Source organism: Talpa europaea (assembly GCF_964194135.1).
Source record: "Talpa europaea genome assembly, chromosome: 6".
NCBI lineage: Eukaryota > Metazoa > Chordata > Mammalia > Eulipotyphla > Talpidae > Talpa > Talpa europaea.
In genome coordinates, this window is record NC_140072.1 from 46,467,965 (window position 1) to 46,485,234 (window position 17,270).

The following is a 17,270-nucleotide window of genomic DNA, read 5'->3' on the forward strand; positions in this document are numbered from 1 at the left end:
GTCCTTGCTCTGTGCCCCCACCTCTGCAGATCTCCAGAAATGCACCCTCCATCTTGAGTGCTTGTCCATGCACTACCTTACCCAGTGCAGTGCCAGGGTCTTAAGGACCCAATGTAAGCATGTGTCTGAGTCAATAGCTATATGGGGATCTGCACTACTACCCTCTTCCCTCTTGTGGGTTGTATGACTCATTATCACACTATGCAGAAAATTATTGTGGTTTAAAAATTAAAGTTTGAGATTACTCTATGTTGGCAATTCTAATCTCTTTTTTATGCCACTGCATGTACCTTTTTGATCTAGTAATTTTCCAGCCTTGATAAAAAAAACAAAAACATAACTGTTAAAGAGACACAAATAAATGGAAAGATATTTCATGCTAATGGACTGAAAGAAATAAGGTTGTTAATATGTTCATACCTCCCAAGGCAATCTACAGATTTGAAGTAATCCCCATCAAAATTCCAATGTAATTTTTCACAGAAATAGAACAATGTTAAAATTAAATGGAACCACAAAGACTCAATAATCAAAGAAATATTGAGAAAGACCAAAGCTGTATGCATCACACTTTCTGATTTCAAACTATATTACAAATATGATAGTAGAACTTAAAAGCTTCCATCACAAGAAAAAAATGTATGGTGTTGGCATGGTGATGGTTGTTAACTAGATTTATTGTGATCACTTCATAATATATACAAATATCAAATCATTATGGTGTACACAATTATGGATAATATTTGCACTTATTTGTAGTTTTTAATGTTAAATAAATTGCTTCATAAAAGAGAACTCACTTCAGATTATACGTATCATATTCAATGGAAGACTTTGGCACAGCAGAGATCATATAAAGAAATCCAAGATGCTCATTTTCACGTACTATTTTAATGATCTCTAAGGGATTACGAATGTTGGCTTTGATGACTTCTTCCCGGTCACGGAAAGTGTACGTAGGGTAAATTGAGGAACGAGTTGCGAAGAGACCTCTTCTTCCAATACTGGTATGTGATGATTTAGCCGGAGAGGGAGAGAACACCTCAGCAGAGGGCCTGTGGACCTAAACAAACAATTTTTTTTTGAAAAAATTAGTTTTTGCAGACAAAAAGCTATAGAAATGGGTGAGATGCTGACCTAAAGGGCTAAATACTGTGCTACTCAAGATGTCCTAAGAGTTCAAAGGCAAGTAAGCACTTTGAACAGAAAAATTTCAGACTATTTTTAGGTATTAATATTGAATATTTTTTACTACTTATGCAGATGTCTATCTCTTTCCTACAAAACAGCCCCATTATTAGTTCCTATCTTCTCTCATTTAACTCATTCTATTACATTAATATTACCATTTCTTGATGTTCATAAGAATTACTTTTTTTTTTTTTTTTTTTTTTTTTGCTCATTTGCTGTGTTCTGCCCTCAATCTCCTCACCTTTTTCTGATAACCTTGATGTTTTGCAATGAGTGAAATATTGGAGCGCTGTTACCAAAACTCATAATAAACTTTACTTCTTCGCAAATATGAGAGGGGAAGCATATATTTTACTGCCTCATAATTGCCTGTTCTGTAGACCAGTGCTGCCCACATTTAAATGTGCATGCCAATTACCTGGGTTTTCTGTTAAAACACATCTTCTGATTCAGTCTATCTGGGATGGACCCTAAGATTCTGTATTTCTGACCTGTTCCCAGGAGATGCAGCTGGTGCTGGCCTATGGGCCACACTTGGAACACCAAGATTAAGTCCCCACCATGTTCACACTCTTGAGCTTTTCTGATTCCCAGGTTCCACTGTCTGCACTCTTAGTACCATTCACACTCCCTATTCCTCCCCAACAAACTTTAGGGCAGTATCATTCAAAATGAGGCTGATAGCTCTGTCTGAGGAAATCTGAACCAAATTCCAAGGGTTATCACCTTTTCTCTCCCATATTTTAAGGATAATTGGCTTTATCACAGAATAACCTTCTCAGACCTGCTTTGTTGAATGACTGATATAAACACATAAACTTTATATTTGTTGTCTGTTAACATAGTTAATTAGAGGCTTTCACTTCTATAAGAAATGTGTTACCACAAGTTCTGTGAATAACTTCCCCAGAAAGTTTGTATTCACAGAGATCACAGTTCTTTGTCTCTGACTGAGTAGATACCTTGTTGACAGAAGTTTGAGGGGAAATTCTGGAAAGACCAGAGCTGGAAGAAATACATCTTTGAACTCAAAAACTAAATGTGCTTCCTTAACTTACTGACCAGGGATAGCAGCAAAGGCACTGTTTTATGTAAAACAACAGGTCAAACCAGATACCCAGAAACAGGGGAAATACACATCACTACTTTGTCCCAATATTTCAAGAAGGGTTGAGTTAACTTTAATATTTTTATGAGACAACAGTATTAATATTTTAATAGAAAATGTGTTTATTCTCTTTACTATAGCTTTTAAAATGTTCTAAGTGAAAGATTTATTCAATGCCAAAGTCTCCAACTGTCCTCCTACCTTTCCCTCCTTCTCCCTTTCTGTTTCCCAGGAAATCTTCATTTGTTGCATTCTAAACTCCTTCTGATAAATTAATACCATACTCTCCCCACCTCCCCCATGACACTTTCCTCAGAATATATGGACTTTTCCTTTTATATGGAATATTCCTTTTTCCCCACATTTTTCCCTCACTCCATTGAATTCTTCACATAATTAAAGCTAAATACAACCAAGCATAACCTTCAGCTTAACATTCCTTTTCAGCCCCTTCTCTTCATCCACATACCCATACAAATTTTCTCATCTTTAAAAATTCAAGCTCTTGGAGTCTATACCAAATGAATTAATTTATGGCTTACCAAATCTTTGCTGTCCCTACTTAAAATACTTTGTTCTATTTCACAGAAACTAAATTCACTGAGGCTATTTTAATGAAATTTACCATTTAATATCATTCTCTCACCCAAACTATGTGAGTGTTCTTCCAGTTGGCTTCCTGAGTCTCTAATTCACTCACATTATCAGCCTCACTGACTTTCTACTCATTCCTCCAAGCTTAGTGCATTCCCCTAGGGTAGCTTTTCCTCCACTGATTATGAGCATCCAACCTGTTTAGTTCTCCATCATTTTGTACCTTGAATGACCAATGAAAACTCTTATTACATCCCACTGTGCTTGAGTGTTCACTTGTCTATCTGATTACTTCCATAGACTGAAATCCTCAAGGACAGAGTTTCCCTTCCATTCTTCATTTATAGCACTCTAGCCCAATGCCCGAAAGACAACTTGCACTGAAATGTTTAACAAGTGAGGAAGGATCCTCCAATAAAAAGTTCAGAGAAATGTCAGCTTTATCGGCATTTTTATTGTGAGGATGTCTTCCACATTTTCTCCCACTTCTGCTCCATACTTCAATTACCTACAAAAGAAATCATATAAATCCATGCTCTGCTGATTTCTCCCCAGAGTTGTATTCACTTATTCCCTACTAGGCAACTTCCCCAACTATACAACTCTAACCAATTATAAAAGTTCTCTCCTTTGTTGGTTCAGTCTTTATTTTATTGCACTTCACTAAGTTCTTCAAAGACTGCCATTTTGGGGATGATGATGAAAACCACAAAAGTTGTAATAAATTAAAAACATTGTGTCTCCTTTTAACATGCAAGAGATCAGAAGACACTAAGTTGAAGTTTTCCTTTATGATTTTCCTCTACTGTCCAAACTGAGAATTATTATATTCCTCAAATCCATTATACAACTTAATAGAGATTGTGCTACTATTCTTGAGTTTAAAGCATGTTAGCAAAGCTATTTAAAATTAAAATTAAATTTTAAGATTAATTAAGAACTTTAATACTATACCTTTTTAATTCTTTTCACAGCATCTTGGTGCTCAGGAAAATGAACAACTGATTTTTTGTACTGTTTTTCTTCAGTGCTTTCTGGAGGTTTTATGATTCCAGAAGCTATTAACTGAAATCGATTCATTTCATGTACGTATTCTGGTCTTTTATGATCTTGGTAGACTTTTAGCACTGGCTTTGGAGAAAAAAGAGACATGCTAATTTTTAGAACATTAACATGAATTTGTCTTATTCTTTACTACTTTTGGACTCTATCATCTTCATGGGAAATTGACCATGTACCTGGACTAGTTTCCTATGCCAGCCACAATTATTGTAGCAGCTAATACTACTGTCTGTCCATAACCTATTGCTTAACTAAGACTTTTCTACTTGGTTTCCATTAATTCTGTACTTTAATAACAGGCACTTCTAGGAGTAAAATTATGAGAGAGGAATGGATTCATACACTCACTAACTGTCATGACAAATGTCTGTCATTCTCTACAACATGCAGTCTTCCCATCTGTACCGAAAAGTCCCTAATCACTCCCCATAGACATAACTGATTGAAGATATAAAAACAAACAAAAAAATGTGATGTTATATTAGGTTGATCCAATTTTAAACTAAGGGAGTAAAACTCTGTCTTTTAACATATAGGCTAAAGCCCAGAATTCATCATTAATGGCTTTAAGTTTCTAAGAATTATACATTTGGAATGATGGATAATCTTTTATATACTGGAGTGAGGGAAAGAAGCTTGAGAGTAAGTACAGTAAAGAGCTGTTAAGTTTACAGGCATGTGTACATTACATCTGGTTTTGGAAAAAATTCCTCTTGAGCCATTCAATGAAGAAAGACTATTTGGAGATACAGATATAGGGTGTGGGGGAGTGAGGGTTCAGCTATATAACCATGTGGGAAAGGAATGCAGATCAAAATCACAAGCTAAGAAGGGGGAGAAAAACTACTGTAAAACAAAGGAAAACATTGATAAAATAAAAAGGAAACATACTGAATTAAAAAATGGGAGAAAACATTTGGAAATCATATATCTGATAAGCAGTTAATATCTAAAATATATAAAGAATTCCCACAATTCAAAAGCAGGAAACCAAACAATCCAATTCAGAAATCAGCAGAGAATCTGTATAGACATTTTCCCAAAGCAGTTATACAGAGAGATGGTGAACAGGTACATGAAGTTATTTAACATCAAGGAAATGCAATCAAACCACAACAAGATATTACCTCAAGCCTATTAGAATGGCTATTATGAAGAAGATAAGAAAATGAATTCTCATAAACCATAATAGTTATCATCTCTGAGAAAGATAGAGCATTGAGGCTGGAATGGGGTATAAAATGTATTTGAACTAATTTTCTAATATTGTATCCTTTTATAAATAGTGAATCAAAATAGGGAAAAATCAGAATTAACCTTGAGGACAAATAATTGTTAATTATATTTCTATTGTAGTTTTTTGCATATTAAAATTTTCATAGGGGCCTCCCCGGTGGCGCAGCCGGTTGAGCACAGCAGTGTGAAGCAGTCTTCAGCCTCTGCAGTATGTGTTCAATTCCCAACCAGCCAGGGAGATACCCACATGGCACAGCAGACCTCGCCTGTCTTGCCCACTGCTCCCCTCAGCATTGCATTTCAGTCAATCTGCCTGTTCTATTCCCTACTCTCTGGTGGATCCTCTCACCCTCTCGCGCCTCTGGCCTGTACTCAGCTCTTATATAAATACATAAAATCTTTAAAAAAATAAGAAATATACCTAAAGAAATAAAAAAATTTTCATAATAATAAATAGAAGTGGAGGGAAACTTCTTATTATATAACCAATATTAGCAAAATCAGCAGCAGCAAATAATTACCCTAAGTAATAAAACCCGAGTGTTATGAAAATCAGTTAAAAGATGACTATTTTCACTATCACTTTTATTTTTAAATTCTCAGGTTGGAGCATTTAGAACAGGGCTTCTGTAAGCAGGCCTCCAGATAGCAAAAACACTATGCATGTGGGTCATAGTCTCTATCACAACTACTCTTTATGATAGCACCAAAACAGTCTTAGACAAAATGAAAATAAATGGCTGTGGCTGTGATCCAATAAAATAGGATTTACAAAAACAGGTTATAGAACTGAATTTGACCCATGGATTGTATTTGTTGATCCTTGATCTGGAAAATAAAACAATTGGTGTAAACATTAGAAAAGAAAGGCAAAATTATGTTAATAATATTTATTTATATACCTGAAAAATAAAAGCATAAGTCCTAAAGTAAATATATGAATTTAAAAGGATATTATTGAGGTTTCTGGTACAAAGTAAATACATAAAATCCACTTGCTTTTCTCCATATTGAAAAAAAAAACATTGGGGAAGAAATCCACTTATAATAAAAAGCAAGTATGAAACAAGTATGAAAATATTTAAGTATTACTTTAACAAGAAAAGATTAGGACATTTCAATAGCAAATGATACAATCTCATAAAGGATGAAAAACAAAAACTGTAAAAATGTAAGAAAATGCCAATGTTGAGTGTGAAAATCACATAATCATTGCCATAGATACCAAAAAGGCATTTGATAAAATTCACATCTATTTTTCATAAAAATAATTAATCCAAAAATAGGTAGACAAATCTTTAACATCTCAATGGCTAATATCATACTGAATAGAGGAACACTTAAAAACATTTGTATGACAATCAGAAAAAATACAAGAATGTCCACTGTTTCCATTATTATTTCTAAAATTCTAGGTTATTAGCCAATGTAATTAGTTAAAAGAGAAATGATAAGCACAAAATTCAAAATAAGGTGGTAAAGGTATCATTATTATCACATGATTTTATTGTTTACCTGAAATAATCAGAAAAACTATTACAAAATTGGCGTATAGAAACAGTAACCTGCTAATAAACTTAAAAAGAACTATGTAAAATTCATAAGAAGAAAACTTTATGATGGTCATGTAGGAAAAATAAAACAAATGAAATTCCATTTTATTCCTGACTTGAAAAACTAATTATAATAAAAATATCAGGTTTAAGTTAATATAAATATTTAATATGCTCTTAAGAGAAATACTTACAGGATGCCTTAGAGATTAGACAAACTGAGTCTAAATTTATACATAAAAGTAAATAAAAAGAATTACCATAAAACACATATAAATAGGATTATAAATGAAAGAGGAGAAATCACAACAGACTCGGTATAAATCAAAAGAATAATCAAAGATTACTATGAACACTTATATGTAAACAAATTCAACAACCTAGAAGAGATGGACAAATTCCTAGAATGATATAACCATCCAAAGCTGGACAAAGAAGAAAAAGAACAACTAAACAGACCAATTACAAGCAGCAAAATTGAGGCAATAATGAAAGCACTCCCCAAAAACAAAAGCCCAGGCCCAGATGGCTTCACAAATGAATTCTACCAAATGTTCAGCAGTGAATTAGTGCCTATCCTACAACAAACTCTTTCAAAAAATTGAAAAAGAAGGAATACTACCAAATATCTTCTATGAAGCCAACATTACACTAATACCAAAACCAAACAAAGACAGCACAAAAAAAGAAAATTACAGGCCAATCTCCCTAATGAACATTGATGCAAAAATCCTCAACAAAATCCTTGCCAACAGAATCCAACAATGCATCCATAAGATAATTCCCCCATGACCAAGTAGGATTTATTCCAGGGACACAAGGATGGTTCAACATCTGAAAATCAATCAATGTAATTCAACACATCAATAAAAAAAGAAATATAAAAACCATATCATAATATCCATAGATGCTGAGAAAGCATTCGACAAAGTACAATACCCATTGATGATAAAGGCCCTTGAAATTCTCGGGATACAAGGAACATACCTCAACATCATAAAGGCCATCTGTGACAAGCCCACAGCCAATATCATTCTCAATGGTGAAAAGCTGAAAGCATTCCCATTAAGATCTGGAATAAGACAAGGATGTCTACTCTTACCACTGCTTTTCAACATAATACTGGAAGTCCTAGCCAGAGCAATAAGACAAAAGAAAGGCATACAAGGAATCCAAATAGGCAAGGAAAAAGTCAAACTATCACTATTTGCAGACGATATGATAATATACATAGAGAACCCCAAAAACTCCACAGAAAAACTAATTAAATGCATCAATCAGTTTAGTAAAGTGGCAGAATACAAAATCAACACACACAATTCAGTAGCCTTCCTATAAACAAACAATAAATCTGAAGAAAAAGAAATCAAGAAAACCATTCCTTTTATTATTGAAACAAAAAAATCAAATACTTGGGAATAAACCTAACAAAAGAAGTAAAGGACCTATACAAAGAAAACTAAAAACACTGTTAAAAGAAATAGAAATAGACACAAAGAAATGGAAAGACATCCCCTGCTCATGGATTGGAAGAATCAACATTATTAAAATAGCCATTCTCCCAAAGCAATATGCAGATTCAATGCTATTCCAATAAAAATCCCAATGACATTCTTCAAAGAAATAGAACAAATACTGATGAAATGCATATGGAACCACAAAAAAACCACAAATAGCCAAAGCCCTACTGATAAAAACAAAGGAGAAAGGAGGTATCACACTTCCAAACTTCAAGCTATACTACAAAGCCACAATAATTAAAACAGTTTGGTATTGGAACAAAAAGAGACATACAGATCAATGGAACCGAATAGAGAGCCCAGAAATAAAGCCACACCTATATGAACAACTAATCTTTGTCAAAAGAGCAAAGAATATGCAATGGAACATGGACAGTTTGTTCAATAAATGGTGCTGGGAAAACTGGGTTGCTACATGCAAAAGAATGAAGCTTGACTACTACCTAACACCATGCACAAAAACCAACTCAAAATGGATTAAAGAACTAGACATAAGACCTGAAATCATAAAATACATAGAAGGAAATATAGGCAAAACACTACATGACATGAACCTCAAAGACATCTTTACAGACACATCACCCAAAGCAGTGATAGTGAAGGCAAAGATAAACAACTGGGACTACATCAAATTAAAGAGCTTCTGCACAGTAAAAGAGACAATAACAAAAACAAAGAGAAACCCCACCGACTGGGAGAACATTTTTGCACACAACACTAATGATAAAGGACTGATCACAAAAATCTACAAAGAGCTGATGAGACTCAACAAAAACAAAGAAAAGAATCCAGTCAAACAATGGGCGGAAAAGCTAAAAAGAAATTTCTCTGAAGAGGAAATGCAAATGGCCAACAGGCATATGAAAAAATGTTCAACATCACTTGTAATCAGGGAAATGCAAATTAAAACTACAAGGAGATGCCATCTTACACCAAGGAGAATGGCACATATTAAAAAAACTAGCAACAACAAATGTTGGTGAGGATGTGGAGAAAAAGGAACTCTCCTACGCTGCTGGTGGGAGTGCAAACTGGTCCAACCACTATGGAGAGCTGTGTGGAGATTTCTGGACCTACTAAACATAGAGCTTCCATATGATCCAGCAATTCCACTCCTAGGTATTTACCCAATGGACACAGGAACATTAATTCCAAAAGGCACCTGCACCCCTGTTTATAGCAGCACTATTTACAATAGCTAAGCTTTGGAAACAACCCAAATACCCAAAAATAGATGACTGGATCTAGAAGATGTGGTACATATATACAATGGAATATTACTCAGCCATCAAAAAGATAAACTCACGAAATTTGCAGCAACATGGATGGAGCTGGAAGGGATCATGCTCAGCAAAAAAAGCCAGAAAGAAAAAGAAAAATACCGGATGGTCTCACTCATAGGAGGAATCTAGAAAACCTAAATAAGGGACCAGGAAAAGGAATAACTACAAGAAAGAAAAAATCAAAATCAACAAACAACTATAAACCAGAGACACACTATGGTGGGGGTGGGGAAAGGAGGGATTGGGACCAAAATAAGGGGGGGTGCAATTGTATGGGGAATATAAAAATAAAAAAATTAAATTAAAAAAATAAATTCATACATCAAAGTAAATAAAAAGAATTACCTTAAAAGTTCTGGGGGGGGGAGGAGTTCTTAGGGAAGACCCGTCCTTTCAGATATTAAAATATATTATAAAACTACAATAACTAAAGCCATATTCTAGATATGAATGGAAAATAGATCAATGGACCAGAAGAGAAAGTACAGTAATAGAGCACAAAATATAAAGGGAATCAACCCTATAATAAAGGCGATAATCTTAGAAAAATATATTATTCAATGAATGACAATGAAATAACTGAATAGCTATTAGGAAATTGGATTGTCTTACACATTATAGTGGGAAAAAATCTGAATAGACCAAAGATATAAATTAAATGTAAAAGAGCAAAAATAATAAAAATAATTCCAAAGTAATTTGCAAAGAACAGTATACCTAAGGAGTCACTAGATAATTTATTTTTATTTTTATAATCTTGCTAAATAGAGGGTCTAAGTACTACGTAAAACTCAGAAGACAAGCTACATAAAAATTAGGGATTAAAATCATACTTTAAAAACTTACAATGCTTATTACAAATAATGGGCTTATTTTCCTAATATATGAAGAGCTTATATAAATCAATAAGAAAAATGCTAACTATGCAATTAGAAAATAAGAAATAGAGATTTGCATACATCATGGAAAGAAGTACAATGAGTTTCAAACACATTACAAGATGTTCAACTTACTAAAGACATGCAAATTAAAACTACTCTGAGAGGTCATTTTTCTCCTACCAGTGTAGCAATATTTAACCAAAATTGAGTATGTAACTATCATTTGACTTGCAATTTTATTTCCAGGAATTCTGTTACAGATCGTATCTCATGTTTATGAAAAGACACTTGTATAAGATTATTTACTGTAACACTGTTACACTGCAAAATTATTTTAAACACTGAAAGTCCATAAATATTTTCCTTACTAAATAAATTATGGTACATTCGACTATGACAGAAAATTATGAGCTATAAAAGTAACTGGTAAAAAAGAACTTTTGAGCTACTATGAGATGATCTCCAAGCCATGCATTAAAGAAAGAAAGAGGCAGAAAGATTGGTTTAGACTGCTGGTTTTAGACTTATACAACATAATAGATATCTGAAAAGATACACGAAAACTGGTATCATCAATTGCCTCTACAGAAGGAAACTGGATGAATGATGGACAGTGGTAGAAGTGAAATTTAACTGTTTAACATTCATCCAGTTTCTATGGCTCATCATATTCTGTCATAGATGAATATACCATAATTTATATAAGAACTGAATATTTAAGAACTGAACTTTTATTTTTTAAAAAGATTTATTTATTTATTTATACAAGCACTGGGGTACAGTCAGAAGCGCGGGAGGGTGAGAGAATTCACCAGAACCAGAGGGGAGAGCAGAGCAGGCAGACAGACGAAGTACACTGCAGAGGGGAGCAGCGGGTGAGACAGGAGAGGTCTGCGCACCATGTGGGACCCTCACCCGGCGGCAGGGGATTGAGCTGGCGCTGCAGAGGCTGCGGGCAGCTTTGCAACCCACCACTCAACCCCTGCGCCGCCACCGGGGAGGCTCAAGAACTGAACTTTTATTTATTTATTTTATTTATTTATTTTTTTTAATAGAGGCATGTTTTATTTATTTGTTTGTTTGTTTTTGTTTATACATGCACTGGGTACAGTCAGAAGCGCGGGAGGGTGAGAGAATTCACCAGAGCCAGAGCGGGGAGCAGAGCAGGCAGAAGGACTTAGGTACACTGCTGAGGGGAGCAGCGGGCGGCAGGAGAGGTCTGCGCGCCATGTGGGACCAACTTTTAAACCAATTTTTACAACTCCCCCCTGAAGGCCACCCCCCCCAACTCCGCCCTGCGGCACCCCCTCCTCAGGAATTTTGCAACTTTCTCTGTAACCAGAACTGGCTAAAATGCTGCCTGTTTTCCACTTACCAGAGGCTCTAGTTTTACAGGTTGCTGTCTTTTTCTTGTCCTCTCCTGAGCTTTTGTAATGCGCCTAAATGTCAGGGTTTCCTTATCAGATTCATTTTCTGTTGGCAATACAATACTCAGTCTTCCCCTTATACTATTCAGTCTTGAAGGCCCAGGGATTTCTCCATCCTCTTCATTATACTTCAGGTTGAAGTCATTCCCTGAGTCAGGAAAAGCCATCCTCACTCCTGGAAAGGGAAGGCTGAGGGGGGAAAAAAAAGATCAAGAAGATTGGGTAAGCTGGGCTAATGGAAGATACTTAAAAAGTAAGGAGAACTAAATTCACTCACCTTGAAAGAAAAAATCTGTCCAAGTCAGACCATTTTCAAAGTGAGGATTTGAAAATGGAAGAATGAAAATCAGGAACTGTGCCTGGCTTTCAAGAAGCCCTATAGCTGGGGGCTGGGATATGGTGGTGACCTAGGAATTTGAATTTCTAAAAGTTCTTTGGTACTGCTACAGCTTTCACTGATTTGGGGACCATACTGGCCTAGATATGGGAGAATGAAGGGAAATATGATTAGTACTGATATCAATGTTTCTCATACTTGAGAATGCAAAATACTTCTTGGGGAGCTTGTTCAAATGGTAACTGGAATACAGGCAATTTGAGAAACAGCCTAGGCTTGTTTGAAAAAAAGAGACAGAGGGGAAAAAATGAGTTGAGGCCTAAATCCTCAAACAGTGATTCTGGAGCTTTCATGGGCATGAGAATCAACTAAGGAATTTGTTAAAATACGATTCATACACTAAAAGGAGCAGGATCCTGAAACATTATAACTATGAGCCTTTTAGTCTTGAATCCTCACCACCACCACACCCTACTAGATGGGTGTAGATACTTACCTTCAAAACAGTATCATAACTCACTTGCTTGAACTAGGCTGTGGTCTAAATCTGCAATGGCCTATCAAAACGTAATGCAAATATCCTCTGCAATTTGAAATTTTCAAATAACTACATTCAAAACCAAAAAATAAGCAGGTAAATTTGCGTTTACCTGTGCAGCAGGTAAAATGTGTTTTATTTAAGCCAAAATATTACCATTCCAACATGTCATCAACATAAAACTTATTAGTGTTTTATTTTATTTTTTATTACATCTTGGTTGTCCAGAGTGTACTTCCCAATTAGAGTACATCTAAGTTCAGATTAGCTACAGGTGGCTAATGGCTACCTCACTGGAGAGCTCAGGCCCACAGTGACTGACTACTCAGTGTGAGAACTTGGACAAGTCCCTTGTGCTCTCCTCACTGTCCTCCCTCTAGAATGACAAGGAAATCATAGGTAATTACTGAAAGCCTTTCCAGAGACTTCCTCTGCCTCTCTGAAGCTTTCCGCCAGTACCCTGGAAGCTAAGCTGAGTCTTGGCCTAGCAGCCTAGTGCAGTCCAACACTGGACCCGCAGGACTCACCAAGTCAGACCACCGCAGCGGCCCCCGCGGGTCTCCAGAGGCTGCAGAGCCGCGCCTGGGATAGAAAGTGGCTCTAGCCGGGAATGTTTCCCGTTGCCGGGCAGTCACCGGGTCTCCACGGGTGCACTTTTGGGGACCTGTCGCCACGGCAAAACCCCAGCCAATGGCAGCTCTAGGTCCAAGACCCCGCCGGACAATCTAGCCGATCAACGTCCCTGAAACGACTCCTACGTCGCTAATTGGTGGAGAGCCCGCGTTTGCCCCGCCCAGCCCCTCCTCCCGGCCGGGCGCTCCGCCTTGGCAGGTAGACCCGCCGCTAAGGGTGAGCAGTGGTTTCGGCCCTTGGTCTATGAGCCACCCTCGCGCAATGATCCCTATTTCCTGCGGAGCTCTTTTTTCCCACAGGCTGAAGACTGACGTGACTTTCGCTGTAAGCTAATTGAGGAGAGTCAAGTGTCTCCGAGAGGGAGGCGCGCTTTGGAGACAGCTCTGGCCCGGCTCTCGAAGGGAGCGCCTGTCCCGCGCCGCCGCCCACCTGCCGGCCCAGCCCTGGGGTGTCGGTGCCCGAAGGCGCTAGGAATGCGGACTCTTCTCAAATTGCAATGTGTTCATTCAACTAGTGTACTTTTTCCCTTGCCATCGCATGAACCCATGTTATTAAGGCCGTGCCCTCTTTACCAAAGCAGACCCTGGGCCTTGTTTTGCTGGGGAAGTCCCCAGACGACGGCTGCTAATGCTGTGGAGGTGAGACCCACCGAAGCCCGCTGCTGTTTTCTTACTTAAGATTCCTTTTTCCAGTTGGTTTCCCTTTGCAGCAGGGAAAGGGAGGGCAACACTTTCGCCTCTTTGAGGAAATATTACACCAGATGGCTGTCTTAGTTTTCAGTCTCCCCTCCAAAATGACAATCGCTGCTGGAACTCTTTATCTTTGTATGCTCTTTTTGATCCCTCTTCTTTTTTTTTTTTTTGCTTTGATATTTGTTTCTTGCCTTGATTGCTAAGCCCTATATGAAGTGCTTTTCATGTTATACCCACAGCCTATAATTTCTCAATCTTAGCATATGTCAGTAATTGTTTTACATGCTGAGTATGACACCATATGCAAGGCAGGGAATCATGTAACAACAGAACTGGAATGGAGATTAATCCAGCTCTCATTTGATTCGTAAAAGAACTGAGATGCAGAGAGATGGAAAATGATTTTCTCCTAGGTCAGTCAACTATTTGTGACAGAAACAAAACCAGAATACAGGTCTCCTAATCTCTAACCAGGAATTGGAAACAGCAAAACATAATAAATACTGGTTTCCCAACAGGGGAATGGTACACACAAAGTTAATCAGAGCCAATAAAATATGAGCCAATAAAGTACATAATAATTTATATAAACTAGTAGTGAAAAATGAAAGTCAAAGCCAACTAAATACCTCAGAGCATGAAACTATAATTTGTAATGCTGGACATATCAAAAAATAGATTTAATTTCGGATGTTCAATGAAATTTTCAATCTGTTTCCTTAATTTTTTGGAAATAAAGTCGCTTCTCAGTTCCAAAATTCCTTGTTAAGTACATGAAAAGGATTGTATTCTATTGTTCTCATGTGCACCTGAGAGCATTCCAAGAGCCAAGGACAGTGGGGATGGAAGATATAGAAACATGGAGTATTTTGAAGGTGATGCTATATTGAACACTAGTCATCAAATCTCTCTAAGCTTATTATTTTTTTTAAGATTTATTTATTTATTTTTACAAGCACTGGGTACAGTCAGAAGTGCGGGAGGGTGAGAGGATTCACCAGAACCAGAGCGGGGAACAGAACAGACAGACTGACGAAATACATTGCTGAGGGGAGCAGTAGGAGAGGTCTGCATGCCATGTGGGACCCTCGCCGGCGGCTGGGGATCAAACCAGCACTACAGAGGCTGGGGGCAGCTTCGCAACCCAGTGCTCAACCGCTGCGCCACCAGGGAGGCCCTCCAAGCTTTTTTTTTTTAATGCAGCAAGATTTCATTTTCATTATCAAAGGAATATTTAGTAAATCAATACCAAAAAAACAAGCATGTTGTACGTTTAGCTATTGATTTCTTATAGTACTGGGTACTATTTTTTTTTTTTTAAGATTTATTTATTTATTTATGCAAGCACTGGGTACAGTCAGAAGTGCAGGAGGGTGAGAGAATTCACCAGAGCCAGAGCAGGGAGCAGAACAGGCAGAAGGACGAAGTACACTGCTGAGGGGAGCAGCGGGTGCGACACCAGGGAGGCCCTGGGTACTATTTCTTGAGCCACATGCTTTGCACTCATTCTCTCAAATACATCCCACAAAACTGAAATTTCCATATCATAGCTAAAGAGCTAGGTTATGAAAAGTCACATTTTTAATAGTAAAAATAAAAATAGTTAAAATATATTAAGTATTAAGTTAGGATTTATAGGTTGGGCCCTTTGTGAAATGCTTTTTATCATTACAATACTTTGCACCAACATATTATTTTAAAGGTACTTATACCTACTTCACTGATAAAGAAATTGAGGCTTAAAGAGATTATGTGATCTAGCCAAGATCACTCTAAAGGTGGTAAAGAGCAGAATGGAGATAACAAATCCTGATTCATCAACTTAAATAGTTAAATTTCTATAAGATTTTAAGACCTAGAATATTGAAACATGGAATTTTGCTACTGGATATGGTCATCTATATTCTGAAAAATTCCTGAAGTAAAGCATCTACGTATTTGTGTAATCCCCAAGGTTTACATTAAAGCATTAATGAGCTCACAGGAATAAGGGAATCATCAAAGGTCAAAACAAGATGAAGTGAAACCAAAGTGATATATAACATGGACATTATGGGAACATAAATTGGATATATAACATGGACATTATGAGTATATTGGGGGAAAATGCCCTTACAAGGATTAATACTGATTGAGGATAGAAAAGTAAGTCTTGCTTATTTTACATTAAATGGAGAAGCTAGATTTTAAGTTACCATACACACTTGCTTCATACTCATGGAAAGACCAATTCCTTAGTAATAGGTTGGGTTAAGAAAAAAAAAATGCAGTGAAGAAAGCTTATGAGGAAACTAGTATGGATCTACCTGCAAATCCAGATGGAAAAATATGTCACCCCTTAGAATTTGAAAGCATAAACTAGATAGCACCATCTCTGGGTTTTGAATTTATATTAACTATATAATCTGGAAGAGAAATGCAAGCTACTTGCATCAAGAGAAAGGCATCATCAGCTCTGACCTCAGAATTCTTGAAGTCTGTTTCAGTCAAATAAAAATTGACAATAAAAATTAATCATATATAGAAGAAACAGGACTCTCCTAACAAGAGTCAGCAGAACAAACAACAGATTTAGAAGGCAAATACACTAACTATAAGACCTACCAGATAGAGTAGGGCATCCCAGAAGTCTATACCTCCACAAAAGCAATGAATAAGACTTTTACAACTATAAGAATCTCTAGGAAATATAAATCTGTAGTGCCATAAAGTAGATCAGTTGTTTCCTGGAGTGGTATTGCTAAGCACAGCAGGCTTAGTAATAAGAATCTCTAGAATTGGTGTATAGGCAAATATATGCTTCATACTTTCTCTAGATAAATCAAATGAACATCTCCAATTAAGAACCACATCTGCGGGTTAAAATATATGAAGACGAAAACATGTTAAGTAGTCAAGTCATAAGACAGTTTGCATGACATGACTGATTATATCTTTATAAGCTCAGAATGTATATATACTCAGCAACTAACAATATATGGAAGAGAAACTTAAGTGTTTAAAAGATTTATGGGTATTTTATGTTATACCCATTGCCTTTCTGTATATTCTGTATATACAGCCTTTTGCATTGAGAAAAGTGAGTTGTTTCAATTAATGTAAGTAAATATGAGCACATGAAGTGAAGGGTCATGAACTTGGTAGAGGCCAATGCAAATGGAGAAGGAACACTGGTGGACTACATAGCCTTCAGTAAAAGGGAAAACACCTGTTCC

General features: G+C 36.6%; 1 protein-coding gene across 1 annotated transcript in view; it reads right to left on the reverse strand.

The window, feature by feature from the left end:
- Window positions 1–12,147, reverse strand: part of DNAH6 (dynein axonemal heavy chain 6) — a gene marked incomplete at its 3' end in the record, with an annotated part of 180,030 nt that extends 167,883 nt beyond the window's left edge. Inside the window, exons 1-3 of the mRNA XM_084235770.1 lie at window positions 11,804–12,147; window positions 3,848–4,024; window positions 801–1,063 (exon numbers count right to left, since the gene is read on the reverse strand). Of these exons, the coding sequence (XP_084091896.1) occupies window positions 801–1,063; window positions 3,848–4,024; window positions 11,804–12,022 (659 nt within the window). The 5' untranslated portion in view covers window positions 12,023–12,147. The remainder of the gene's footprint in view (window positions 1–800; window positions 1,064–3,847; window positions 4,025–11,803) is intronic.
- Between the last annotated feature and the right edge of the window lie 5,123 nt (window positions 12,148–17,270).